Consider the following 13215-nt stretch of genomic DNA (forward strand, 5'->3'; position numbering starts at 1 on the left):
ATGACATTCCTTCTTTACAGCAATGGGTCTAAGCTTTTCGTTTCTGATTTGATCTGAATACGGTGATTTACAGCACGAAGTCCCTCCTCTTAAGTGTAACAATCATAAAAAAAACCCAAGTAGTTAATATAAGAAGAATATTTTAATGAGGATCAATAAGAAAATGAATCAATGAATTGAGTGTTTTTTTTTCCAACTTGTGTGCGAGTGGTGCGAGGTAGTTATTTTCTGATGGAATGATTCGTCCACATACGAGACGTTTCCGGATGAAATGATTCCGTCGTCTACCGACTACGAGTGGTCTAATAGTTATTTATTTATTATCTTTTCCTTGTCTCTTAAGGAATGTCCACTGCTGCTGCTGTATCACCTTTGCATAGTTCTGATCAAAATTTAAACAGCAGAGAGTGCAAAGTTTCTAGCAACAAAAACAATGGTCAGTAGTACGTGTGTAATGCAACATTGTTGCTTGAAAGCATTAAAAACTCTGAGCACAATGAAACATATAATTCCTGCAAAGCACCACAAATAAGTTTCTTTGTTTGCAGCACATGGAAATGGGGCAGAACATTTGCTTAAGCATGTGGATGCCCAAACTGCACCTGCTATGTTTTGTAGGCACATGCCACGTGGCACCTGCACATGTACATGCACCGTATACGTTTAGCATTCCTCGAACAATAACAGGTGATTCCACATGCAAGCACGAGAGAGGGAATTGTCTCTCCATGCGCAAATTCTTCGACAATATTAATTACTATTCGAGTTTTTTCTTTAAACGACTAAGAAATTTCCATTAGATTGATTTAACAACCTACAAAACATTTATACGTAAATTATTTAATATACGAGGATAATCAAATATAAGAAATACTACACTCTCTCTCTCTCTCTCTCTCTCTCTCTCTCTCTCTCTCCCTCATCAAATATAAGAAATACTACACACACTCTCTCTCTCTCTCGCTCTCTAAATCCAGGCTCGAGATCTCATTTGGACCCGCTCATATTTACATTGAAAAGCTTTGCTTTCGATCCTCCCTAAACTACTAAACAAAAAGAATTTTAGGAGCACTCGAACCCTTGCGATGCATATAAGATATGTATAGAACAAACTAGAAGCATTTTCTCTCGGTCTTCTCGTGTTTATCAAAGAAAAAAAATATTTATAGAATTAATACTAATTCATAATAGATTTTTTTCATACTTAAATTCATAAATTCTTCAATTAACTTTATTGTCCAAGTAACTTAAATTATATTAAGATTATAACCCTACTTACCGATCCAAACATAAATCAAAAGGATCTATTATGAGTCGGAGGCCAAACTGCAAAAGCACTAGCGTCGTCAGTATAGGCTTGGATTTACCGAGGCACTACAGACTCTTTCTGACCTAACACCAGCCCAAATCGAGATGCGTGTCTTTGACCTGCTTAATGCTGACTTGGTCGATGCTGAGGTCATCTGACCCGTGCCAACTTCTGTTCAGTCAAATCTCAGTTGTGCTAACTTGGACTGTGCTAATCCAGTCTTGTCTATTTGGCACATCCACCCAGATGGACTCATAAATTATTATATCACATCACATATAAAATTTCAAACAGATGATCTATTGATTCATGTGTCCTTGACAGATTAATCATTGTCAGTGAACTATGAAGATGTAAAGGTATTAGTCCAATTTCACCTAACAAGAAGAAGCCAAGTGATGATATCATTTATTTCGCCAAACAATTTCTGACGCATAGCGTGTGCTACATTCTTAGTAGAGGAAAACAAGTCATACATTCATCTCCTATTCCGTCGCTTTTGTTGTCACCAATTCAATCAATCGTGTCACGTTCTCATACGAAGAACCTCCCTCCATCATCGCTTTCCGTGCCTTCTCTCCAAATTCTTTAGCTCTCCTTCTCCTCTCTTCTCCCTCCTGCCCTCCGTCCATCAGCCTCTCCACGGCCTTAGCGACTTCCTCCCTCGAGATCCGCGCTCCCTCTTCCGGCGATTGCTTCATCTGCTGCATGGAGGTCTTGACGCCCACCGCGACTCCGATCTCGAGCACATCCACGATCAACTTCTCGTTGAGGAATTGCTCCGAGAAGAGCGGCCATGTCGCCATCGGTACGCCCGCACTCGCGCTCTCCAGCGTCGAGTTCCACCCGCAGTGCGTCAAGAAACCACCCACCGCCGGGTGCGACAGGATCATCACCTGCGGCGCCCACCCCCTGATCAAGAGACACTTTGAGTCACCTTCTTTCTCGAGCTTCTCTTGCAGCCATTGGTCTACTGCTCCCGGAAACCTTTCCAGGCCATTGATGACCCAGATGAATGGCCTGTTTGAGGCGAGCAGACCGTAGCCGAGCTCCATCAGTTGAGCGGGTGCGAAGCTGCCCACGCTACCGAAACTGACGTAGATCACGGACCGTGGTTTCATCGAATCAAGCCAATCTAAGCATCGGCTTGCATCCACTGACAGCTTCTTACCCCTATTAGCCATGTCCAACCTCCCTGATCTATAACACAGCGACATCGGTCCGATGGTGCACACCTTCTTCCCGGAGGCCGCCGCTAAGCGCTCGGCATATCCTGGTTCCAATTCGTCGAAACTGTTGACGAGGACACCGTCCATGGCGAGTTCGCCCTCTCGTACTTCATTGCACATCTCCGTGAAACGAGGCAACAACTGGAATTGATGTGGTAGTTGCTGCCTGGCGATCTCGAAATGAAATGGCAAGCCTGGGAGCACGAAGGGCTCGGTCGGGGACGACGTGCGCTCATGCGGCCTGTAACAGTAGAGGTTGTGCATGCAAAAGAGTGCGAAGGAGCCACAGCCTTGGAAGATGAAGCATGGAATGCCGAGCTCGCGAGCAACCTCCGGAGTCCACGGGTAGCACGGGCCACAGATGATGCAGCTCGGGGCGATCGTCTGCTCTCGAAGCAGCTCCTCCGAGGGCTGCCACAGAAACTTGGATCCGTGGTAGAGGTTGGGCATCAAGTCCATGGAGGGTAGGCTGTCGCCGGTCTCGCAGCCCTCCGGGAGGCCCACCTCCACCGAGGGTAAGGGGAGGGTGGCGAAGCGGATGGGAAGACCCGAGCTATGACGACACTATGAAACCCATATCACTATGTCAACATCGTGCCGCATTAACCATTGACCAGAAGGATAAATCAGACTCGGTCGACCAAACATACACGGCTGATGGAGCATGAGGCCATTATGACGAGCGACGTGGTCGACTAAGAACAAGACGTGTCAAACTTGAAAGGGCTCATAGAGATGGACGCATATCATCTTTAACATTGTTGACCTCAATTCAAAGGTCAACAGGAGCAGGCCATGTCCCTGATAACATGATGTCGATAAGGAACGCCTCCAAGGCCTCTTGAAAAAGTCACACTTTCCTTTCCTTCGTCTATCGGAGAAGGACCTATCCATCTTTAACTTCGACGGTCACGACGTTGTCATTGCTTTCTTTTATCTTCCACTGTCATGATCCCTGTAGCAGACTAACTTTATCTTCCGCTTCCACTGTCACAACCCAACCCCACCGAATGAATAATTGATTTATCAAATTTGTCATGCCTGAATCACTCGATTCAGTTTGTTATGCCTGAATCACTCGTTGAAAATACTTAAATTGATAATAGTTCATCCATCAAATTCGTATATATTAATCTAAATTTTTACAGCATTCTGATGTTGGACTGGATTAGGATTTTATAGTCTCCTCTACTTAGAGATTTAACATTGTCCAAAATCTACTAGATTCACATGAGACTTAGATAATAGTGATCCATATTATGTTATAATCTCTCTCGTTCAAGGGCATAACATCTTCGTTAAAGCCTAACATAGTTAGAATCTAGTTGGTGCACATGAGGTCTAATCTAGTGGTGATTCCACCTTATGATGCACCCTTTAATCTTGTCCATCAATGACCCTATTTTGATCAAGATGGATAGACCTATTAAATTGCTATTGAAATGAGCTCTATATAAGGAAAAGCACTTGTTTGTTTACTAGGAGAATCCCAAAAGTTTCCGAATCTAAACATGGCTTTCACAGTTTGGAATAATAGATGATACCAAAAGGAGTAATAATATCATAAGAAATAAGAAAGAGACTCATAGAAACAAGAGCTTTTGTCTATTTTCTTTAATTCATGTTCATATCTATATAAACACATGAATTCACACAACGATGTGTTATCTGATTCTATCCACAGATAATCTTCTCCTATTCGAATCTCTTATCATATCTAATACTAACCCAACTTATATGTCGTGATATGTCCTCTAATCTCATTTATGGGTAACCATTTATTATTCAATACTCTCATCATGTTTAATACTATTCAGCTGACACCATTTGTTATGACTTAAAATAATTGACCTAGTAACTTCAATAAATCTACATTCATTAGATCTAAGTTAATCTAATTCTTTTATTCGCTTCTACTTCCAATGTTGGGTTAAACTGTGATTGACATGATAATTATCACATAAACAACCACATATTATTTTGTAGATTCAATTTGCATTTTGTAAAACTAACATAATTCACTTAAAAAGTACAGAAAAAGAATTAAATATCAAAATGGATTAAGTAAAACCGCACATTCAATGCTCTGTTGTGTGTGCTTAATTGATTATTGAACCATTCTTTACCTTTGAATCATTTATTGGTATCTGTTCAAGCTCTTACAATTATCTTTGTGTGCACATCGGCCGTGATAATTTTGTTAGTGCGTTAGCTTATTAACTTCATTTTCTTTTGCAGGTAGCATAAACAAATTCTCGTAGATAACATCTGTTGCTGCAAGCAGAAAGCAGAGGGATTAGTTTCTAACCTTTCTGCAGGACCGATCTCCTATTCTGCATTTATGTGTTCTGATCAAAATATAAACAGCAGACGATGCAGAACTTATGTGTTTCCACAATCGCTGATCTGATTTGCAGCAAGCTAACAACAAAAAAACAATTGTTAAAATAGTAGTTGTAATGCAACAACAGCAACAAAGCTTGAAAGGATTAGAACTCTGAGCCGAGTGCAACATATCTTGAGAGAAGAAATTGTTTCTTTCATAGCTATTCAAACAAGTTCCCATTTTCATGCAAGAAGAAAAGCCTAGAGAAATCATCAAGAAGACACATATCTAATGCTTTTTGCTACTCTGGATATTCCTTTGAATAACATATACAGAGGTAGGGATCTGGAATGAAGACTGCTAATGAAAGAGATAAGACTAAAACAATAGTTTTTAGTTCAAATATTTTATCTGGCATTCAGTATGAAAGACAGAGGCCATTGCAAAATCCATGAAGTGAAAGAGCCTCTTTTTTTCCCATTCTTGCCGCTAGCCTAAAATCCACTAGAGACAAAGGCCAGTCCAAAATTTATGAAGTGAGACAGACTTCTTTGCCATAAGCCTAAAATCCAGTAGAGTTCTAATTTTTTGATGCAGTTAATGTGCTTACTCAATCAGGTATAATTTTACTTCCACATGAAGGCTCAATAGATGCACTACACATTTCTTATTCAAAAGGAGTCACAGGCAGATCCATCTGAGGAACAATCTTAATTCTTCTATATATATGAAATTTAAAGAGTTGTATCCTGCTAGATAAAGGTAGAATAAAGAATCTAGCATTTGAAAAGATAATGTACTTGATGAGATCACCGAGAAAGCTGTGTTTAACAGAAATTCCTCGTCTCTGACAAGTATCCAAAACCTGGTTAGCTGCAATAGAAACTACTAAATTCAAGAATTTGACGTTAGAGGCCCACAATTGTTCTCCTCTTTGCTATTTGTTGAGTAGCCTGGCAATAAACAACATACCAAAGCCACCATGATAGTTCAAACTCTAATCAGAATAGGTGGGAACTTACCTTCACAAAACTCCTACATGATGAAGTAATGCCATGAACGAATCTAACTTGATTACAATGTGCTTGTTTCACATTGTGATTGTTTATAGTTGCAAAGTCCAACCACTGTTTGCTAAAATACTAGAGAGATGCATAGTAATATGCCCGTATGCTGAAGAAAAGTGTCATACTCCATAAATTTCATGCATAGCTGCTAATTCTCCTAAACATAACTGAATATGCATGCATATTTAGAATTAGAATGACATCATAAACCTTAGCAAACATATAGCATCCTGATGTTGACTTCCACCTGAAACTTAGTTTTCCATTTACAGATATGTTGATGAAATATGGGACAAACCAATGCCCTAGGGCTCCTCCCAATCCATGCCTGGGTAGGTAAAATATAAGCAACCTCACCCCTACATACAGAAAGGTCATTTTGCATGACTCAAACTCCTTGACCCCTAGTGTGCAATGGAAAAACAACATTGTAATGCCAAAGCTCATCCTCAAAGTGGACAATTGCGACCAAATATTCATACATATGTACAAGTCAAAGAGGCTAATAAGCATATAAAGTATCATCAAGAATACATCAAGAGCGAAATCATTATGTTTTGAAGCTTTGGTGGTCAAAAGATGCTGAATTTTATGCGACCTAGATGAGGTTGGATGAAGTGCAGTGATTCGGACAATTTACAAGTACTATCCCACGAAAGACTAAAATACGTACTCAAGCTGTATGATAAAATACAACTGCCCTGGAAGTTGAAAGCCTAGACCATGGGCCCTCCTGATCACCCAGAAAACCCTGTCCAGCTAAGTATATAAATCTAAGCTGGACAAGAAGAAACTAGACAGACTAAATATCCATCAAATGCATCATGCTACTGTACATGGCTGTTGATTATATTTCCATGTCTGATGCCATGTTTTTCCATTTCAGAGCATGTCATTACATGTCGCAAAACATTTACAATATCAGTGAGGCACCAGAATCAGTATGGTAACTGTTGATGTGTACTCTGTTATTCTAAACAATATACCACTTTTGTTTCAAATCCATGGTCTCTACAATTCAGAAACTAAAATGTGGCGACTCAGATACAGTTTCAAAAGCTTTATCATTTGCGTGCAATGGCTATTACTGGTTCATGTAGCCAACTTCATGGCAATCAACTTGCATTGAGCATGTAAGTTCGTCCTCTTGATACTGAAAAAGTACCTGATCAAAACTACTTCTTCTGGAATTGCATCTGCAATTCCTTGTTCGAACCTGTGCTCTGTCGCTACTTACTCTATGATAAGAAGTATTCAAATAACTGCGACATTGTTGCAGTTTTGGCACTCAACCTTCACTTAGAATAGGCTGAGAAATACACATCAGGCGCTAGGAAGACAAACCAAACCTGATCCCTAAAATATGCAACAAATCATTACCATGGTACCTAATCTCCACTGGAGTAGCATGTGCCTTACAATAGCATAAAAAAATTACCTACCCTAACAAAGCAGAGGGAAAAAAGAAAAAAGGGAACAAGGGATTGGCATTGGAGCTGACTCATCAATACTTGACATGGCAATGGAGTTGAATCAGTTCCTAATTAGACCAGTAGCAGAGAAACACTACAATTACAAGTACTCAACTCTTCCACTTAACAATGAGGGCAAAGTAACACCAACCAAATAGGAAGTGTTGCAGACGTCGATCATCTTTTGCTAGCAACCACAAATCCATTTCCAAAATTCCAAGCTCCTAATACTATTCATAATTAGGGCGTCAAGTGAGGCACCAAGCACGAGGCTTCTTACCACCTTGGATCGATGGGAGTCCCAAGGACGTGAAATCCACCAATAACAGAGCCAACCGATGGGTGATCCAAAAATAAGCAAAAGAAAGCGAGAACGAACGAAAGGGTGGAGACGGAAGCGATTTACCTTGGGGAGGGGGGGCTTCATCCATCTACTAAGAACTCGGCCGGAGCAACCTTGAATCGGAAGCAAAGAAAGAAGACGAGCAGAGAAGCGAATGACGCGCGCTAAACGGTTATGCTATCAAGTGGGCCCAAGGTGGAGGCGAAGAGATCGCAGTCCCTTGGCTTTTGCTTATACGCGCGTATAAGATAAGCATATCCGTGTAACGAGAAGGTTTTGTTAGAATCAAAATATTACAAGGGCTATTATGCAAAATACGGAAAGGTGTAAATTGTTATTTATGCCCATATTTACTAATTTATTACAACTAAGTCCAGTGTATACCCCATGGATAGATGCACACCACCCTATCCAAATCCCACGCCTTCTGCTTTGCGCATCCCGCCTCTTCCCTATCCGTCTTCCGTCCTCCTTCGCCGCGCATGGCGCTGCCATCCGCCTCGATCACCCGCTTCGATTTATCTGGTCACCAGAAAGTGACAGGTGAGGCCCTCGACATGGATTCTTCCGCCCTACCTTTCCTTCTCGCAAACTGGAATTCTTGGCTATTTCTTGTTTTCTTGATGATGAGGTTCTTGACTTGATTTACTTGTATGCAGGAATTCTGCGTGGAAGTGTAAGTCCGGTAAGACTCTATTCGACCACCCTCCCTTCTTTTATGAGGTAAAAGATTAGACTTTGGGTTCCGATCACTCTTAATTGGACCTTGTGTCCGACTTAGGAGTAGCTTAGGTTTGCAGTGAACTTGGCAAAATGTAGGCTTCGACATTTTTACTTCTGGAGCAATGGTAAAGCTTGACTGCTGAGAAGTATTTTTGTTCATTCCAAATCGTAATTTCTTGTTTCGGATTTGGCCAACTTGGCAAGTTGCATGAAATTTCATCAGCACATACAAGTGAAAATTGATTCAGTTTATAACATTTCACTGAAAGAAGCATTGCTTAGAGTTATGTGGACTTTGGCACGAGATTTTGGATAGTTCGAAAGAAAGCAATTTGCAAAAAATATATATATATATATATATACAATGAAATTTAGCTACTAATACTTACCTAGTCACCTTGGATCTGGCAAAATTGGTCAGGAACCACTTTCGATTCTTCTTTATGATAAGAAAATAATTTAATATCTGTTTTTTTTTTTACTTATTGCATGAATTTTCATAGAGGAGCTTTTACCCACTTTGTCTAAATTGTTCTAATACTTCACTATAAAAAAAATTATAATGTTGCATTTGGCAAATAAGTAAACATTTACCGATGCTTTGTTTAACTCTCAGCAGTCTTTTGTGTCGGAATTGTGATGGAATGTCTAGGACATCAAAACTTTCTTGAATCCAGTTAAACTTTCTTGAATACACATCTTCCTCTGAAGTTCAGCTTTTCTAAACAACAGAAGTTATTCCCATTCTTGGACTTGGATTGGAATTTTGGAAAAGGTTCTTTTCACCTGCATTTTGAATATTCAGCACATATTAGCATCAATAATTAACGTTGCTTTTTATTAAGCTCGACCATTATATATTCATTTTACTTTCATTTCTGGTCTTTGACTCTTTCAAAAGTTATGTTTTCATCTTAAAGGCAAAACATCAATCTATTTGCGGTGGATCACTTGGGTAGCAATTTTCCTAAGATCCTTAGTTGCATCTTGCACAAATAAGTACTGAAGGCCTAACTGATCTCATTCTGCAGTAACAAATATTTACACAGAAAAAATTGTCGTACGACCAACAATAAAGAAAATAATCATCAAGCTAAATATTGGATTAGCTGATTAGGCCATGTTTAAGTGAGTCCACCTCCAATTCAGTCTCTTCATTTAAGATTTCTAAATAAGTTCTTACTACATCTAAATTGTAAGATCTTCATGCTCCAAGGCATAAAATATTTGAAGACCTCAATACCTAAGTTTTTCTCCAATCTTAAGTAGTATATCAGTGATTTAAAAAGCGTTAGGCGCCAAAAGACGCCAAGGTCCAAAAACACCCGAGGCGCTAGGCGCTTGCCCAAGCGCTCGCCCGAGTGAAGCGAGACGCTAAAATATAAAAATATATAATATAATTAATAAATATAATTATTTAAAATTTTAAATAAAAATATGCTATTAAATTAAGAAAATCTAAGATACAAAATCATAATGTCACATTAACAAAAAGTTTCAAAATTCAAAACAATAAAATTTTACATCAAAATCATTCATCATAATCAATATTATCGTCATTTTCACACAAATCATCTTCATTGAATTTGTCTTCTTCCTCATGTCCTTCGACTCCTTCCTCTTCATCAAGATATGTTTCATTCTCTATGTCTTCAACAATAGCAGGAGCCGAGCTTGATGCTTCTGCAATAATTTATCTTGAAACCTAACAATAATTTCAAATAAATAAAAATTAACAGTATTAAAATCAAAATAATATATTATTAATCTATTAACAATATTAAAAATTAATAATTTTAAATAAACCTAATAATATTAACAGTATACAGTATACTGTTAACAGCATACAGAAGGAGATGGAAGAGTGTAAGGGGGTGCTGAGTCTACTGACTGAGAAAAGAGGAAGCGGCAGCGGCAGCGGGAGCCGGAGCGGGAGTGTAAGGAGGCAGCGGGAGGGGGAGCAGCGAGTGGCGACAGTGGCAGTAGCAGCGGCAGCGGCGAGTAGCGACAGTGGCAGCGGCAACGGCAAGCAACGGTAGCAAGAGCAGGAGCGGCGAGCGACGACAGCGGCGAGTAGCGGGCACGGTAGCGACAGCGGCAACGAGTAGGGTTAGCCGGTTAGGGTTGGGCAGCGATAGCTGATATCGATTTTAGTTGGTTCGATTGAACCAACTAACCACCGGAGACCGAACCAGACCTAAAATCCTGGTTCAGTCACCTGGTTTAACATAGGCGCTCGCCCGAAGCGCCTAGCGCCTGGGCTCGGGCGAGCGCCTAGGCGTCTTTGAAGCGCGCCGCCTGGAAGTTTAGCGAGGCGCTCGGGCCTCGCGAGCCTCGCCCAAGCGCCTAGGCGAGCACCCGAGCACCTTTTTAAATCACTGTAGTATATTACCTGAAGTTGTACTGAATTTGTAATCAAGGAAAATATTAAGAATACACTTTCTAGATCGTTGTCTAATTTGTCATGAGAGCTTCCTTTCAACCAAATATATATTATCGGAAAGGACCGGGTTCTCTCCAGAATCTGTGTAATACACAAGCTGCGGATCAGTTTCAGATCTCTTAGTTGCTAGTTGCTTGGTAAGTTACCATGTAAATTATCCATACTTGGCAATCTATTTTGGAATGGAATTAGCCTCCTTGAGTGGTGTGTGGAGTTTAATTGTTCCCCTTCTATCACCTTGTCCATCACAGACAAATGGTTGGTTTTCTTCTTTAGAGATGAACAAATTTCCCAGATATATAGCCTCAATTATTGTTCTGCATGGTGGCTAGCACATCGTCAGTGTCTCTGAATTTCTCAAAACTGATTAACTATTTACAATGATTCAATCATGGGTCAGAGTTATATAAACCCAGTCCCCTATGGGCTATTGTGGACTTAGACCTGAAACATGTGCTTGTGAAATAGTTGCCTGGGTAACTCACTTGGAAATTTTATAAATAATATGACGAAATACAAGATTGTTTAATAAAAGTTAACTCTTCCCACAAAGACAGTAGTGGCCCATATATGGAAAATCAAGAAACAATCATACTTGGGAAATCATATCTGGTTTTATTGTCATTCACGCCGTTTAGGTGCCAACTCGTTCGACAAGACATGATCAGAAATTGTGCTGCTTTAAATTTGTCTTCTGTTGCTCATTTAATTTGTTAGACTTTATATTTTTTGCCAATGAATTGAGCTGCCAGATTTCCAATAAAGATTCTCAACAGGTGCTCATCAGGAGCATTAGACGAGGCAAAGTACATCATACCATCAGCAGATCTGGAAGCCGCTGCCTGCTTAATGTCACAGTGCCCTGCAGTATCCAATCAGCACTCATGACTGCTTCAGCTACACCATATGATCCATCAAGATGTGTGCAACCTTCTCTACCAATTATTCCCCAGAACCTAGGTGCAGCTTTATCAGAGTATATACAGGGCTTGATAATAGCAGATATTGATCCTGCCACAGTAAAACTTGCTATCAGTGTCACAGGCCCTTTCCTCTCAGCATTTGGTTTTTTGTTCATTCTAAGGATCATCATGTCTTGGTACCCCAAACTCCCAGTGAAGAAATTCCCTTACATTATCGCTTATGTTCCTACAGAACCTTTTCTCAGCATCACAAGGAAGGTGATACCACCTCTTGCTGGAGTAGATGTCACACCTGTTGTCTGGTTTGGATTGGTTAGTTTCTTGAACGAAATATTAGTAGGGCCTCAAGGGTTATTAGTGCTTCTATCTCAGCAGTTGTAGAACATTGATGTGTACAGTTCTCTATCACTATTTAGCTTCTTCTGCTCAACATCCAGTTTCCTACTTGTCGAATCTGGCAAGTTACATTAACTTCCACCATTTGGAGAAAATTCTGGTACCCTGGTTGTATGAGACTGCAGGTATATGAATCTGGGGTGTCACCTACATGTTATATGTTTGACTTGGTTTGTTTCTTTCATTACATTGAACAGGTAACCTTTGTATGTATACTTTGACCTTGGAATAAATATCTTCTCATCATTTATCATGTCTCTGGGCACCCCAAAGCTTCCTGACAATTTTTTTTGTTACACACTACTACTGTTTGATATAATGTGTTTTGCTGTCTCTGCACAGTTTAAATCTAGTTCTTGAAATTCATGTTGTTAGGACATTGTTGAGTTCAATGACCAAAGATCATTTTCAACTCTTGGCATCTTGGTCAAAACTTGGCTCTGGTTAGGAGCTTGTTCGGTAGCAACTTTAGGCCTGTTTGGATACTGATGATAATGCAATGATTTTACTACAAAACAATAATGCAATAATTTAATCACAATGGCTTCTGTTCCAACAGAGAAAAAGCTGCACTAGGAGAATGAGTAATCTAGCAATGCATGCACTTGGATCACTTGCATCAAATTGAATGGATCTTGCTACATTCCCACCAAATGTTTAGTAGTTTGCCATCCTCTACTTGTTTCCTTACATTTTTCTTGTTCTATGTAATTCAGTGAGATCTCACCTGGAAATGTCCCAATGAACACAGGTTAACCATTAAACACTAAATGATGGTGAAATTGTGTATGATGACTGAAACTATTAGAATGGTTCATAGCATGAAAAAGTTTTTAGGCTATCAAAAGTGTACATAAAATAGATCCTCACACTAGATGGCTTGGGCTTGGCTTGGTGAAACCCATGCATGATTTGATTATGCTTCTTAATATAATGAATTCAATGTGGTTTAGCTACTATTTATTAGTATTAATCTTATTTGAA

The 13215-nt window shown here is 39.8% G+C and overlaps 2 protein-coding genes across 2 annotated transcripts; one reads left to right on the plus strand and one right to left on the minus strand.

Moving 5' to 3' along the window:
* Window positions 1-1794: 1794 nt before the first annotated feature.
* LOC135672096 (anthocyanidin 3-O-glucosyltransferase 4-like) lies at window positions 1795-3212 on the minus strand. The gene is made up of 2 exons (XM_065180551.1): window positions 3189-3212; window positions 1795-3102 (listed from the first exon to the last, which is right to left on the minus strand). Exons 1-2 carry the CDS (start codon window positions 3210-3212, stop codon window positions 1795-1797), a joined length of 1332 nt encoding a protein of 443 aa, XP_065036623.1.
* A 4935-nt stretch (window positions 3213-8147) lies between these two features.
* Window positions 8148-12484, plus strand: LOC135650047 (protein COFACTOR ASSEMBLY OF COMPLEX C SUBUNIT B CCB3, chloroplastic-like). Its single transcript, XM_065169136.1, has 3 exons — window positions 8148-8289; window positions 8406-8431; window positions 11689-12484. Exons 1-3 carry the CDS (start codon window positions 8229-8231, stop codon window positions 12214-12216), a joined length of 615 nt encoding a protein of 204 aa, XP_065025208.1. The 5' UTR covers window positions 8148-8228; the 3' UTR covers window positions 12217-12484.
* The last annotated feature ends 731 nt before the right edge of the window (window positions 12485-13215 follow it).

Source organism: Musa acuminata, chromosome BXJ1-4 (genome assembly GCF_036884655.1).
Source record: "Musa acuminata AAA Group cultivar baxijiao chromosome BXJ1-4, Cavendish_Baxijiao_AAA, whole genome shotgun sequence".
In the NCBI taxonomy this organism is placed as follows: domain Eukaryota; kingdom Viridiplantae; phylum Streptophyta; class Magnoliopsida; order Zingiberales; family Musaceae; genus Musa; species Musa acuminata.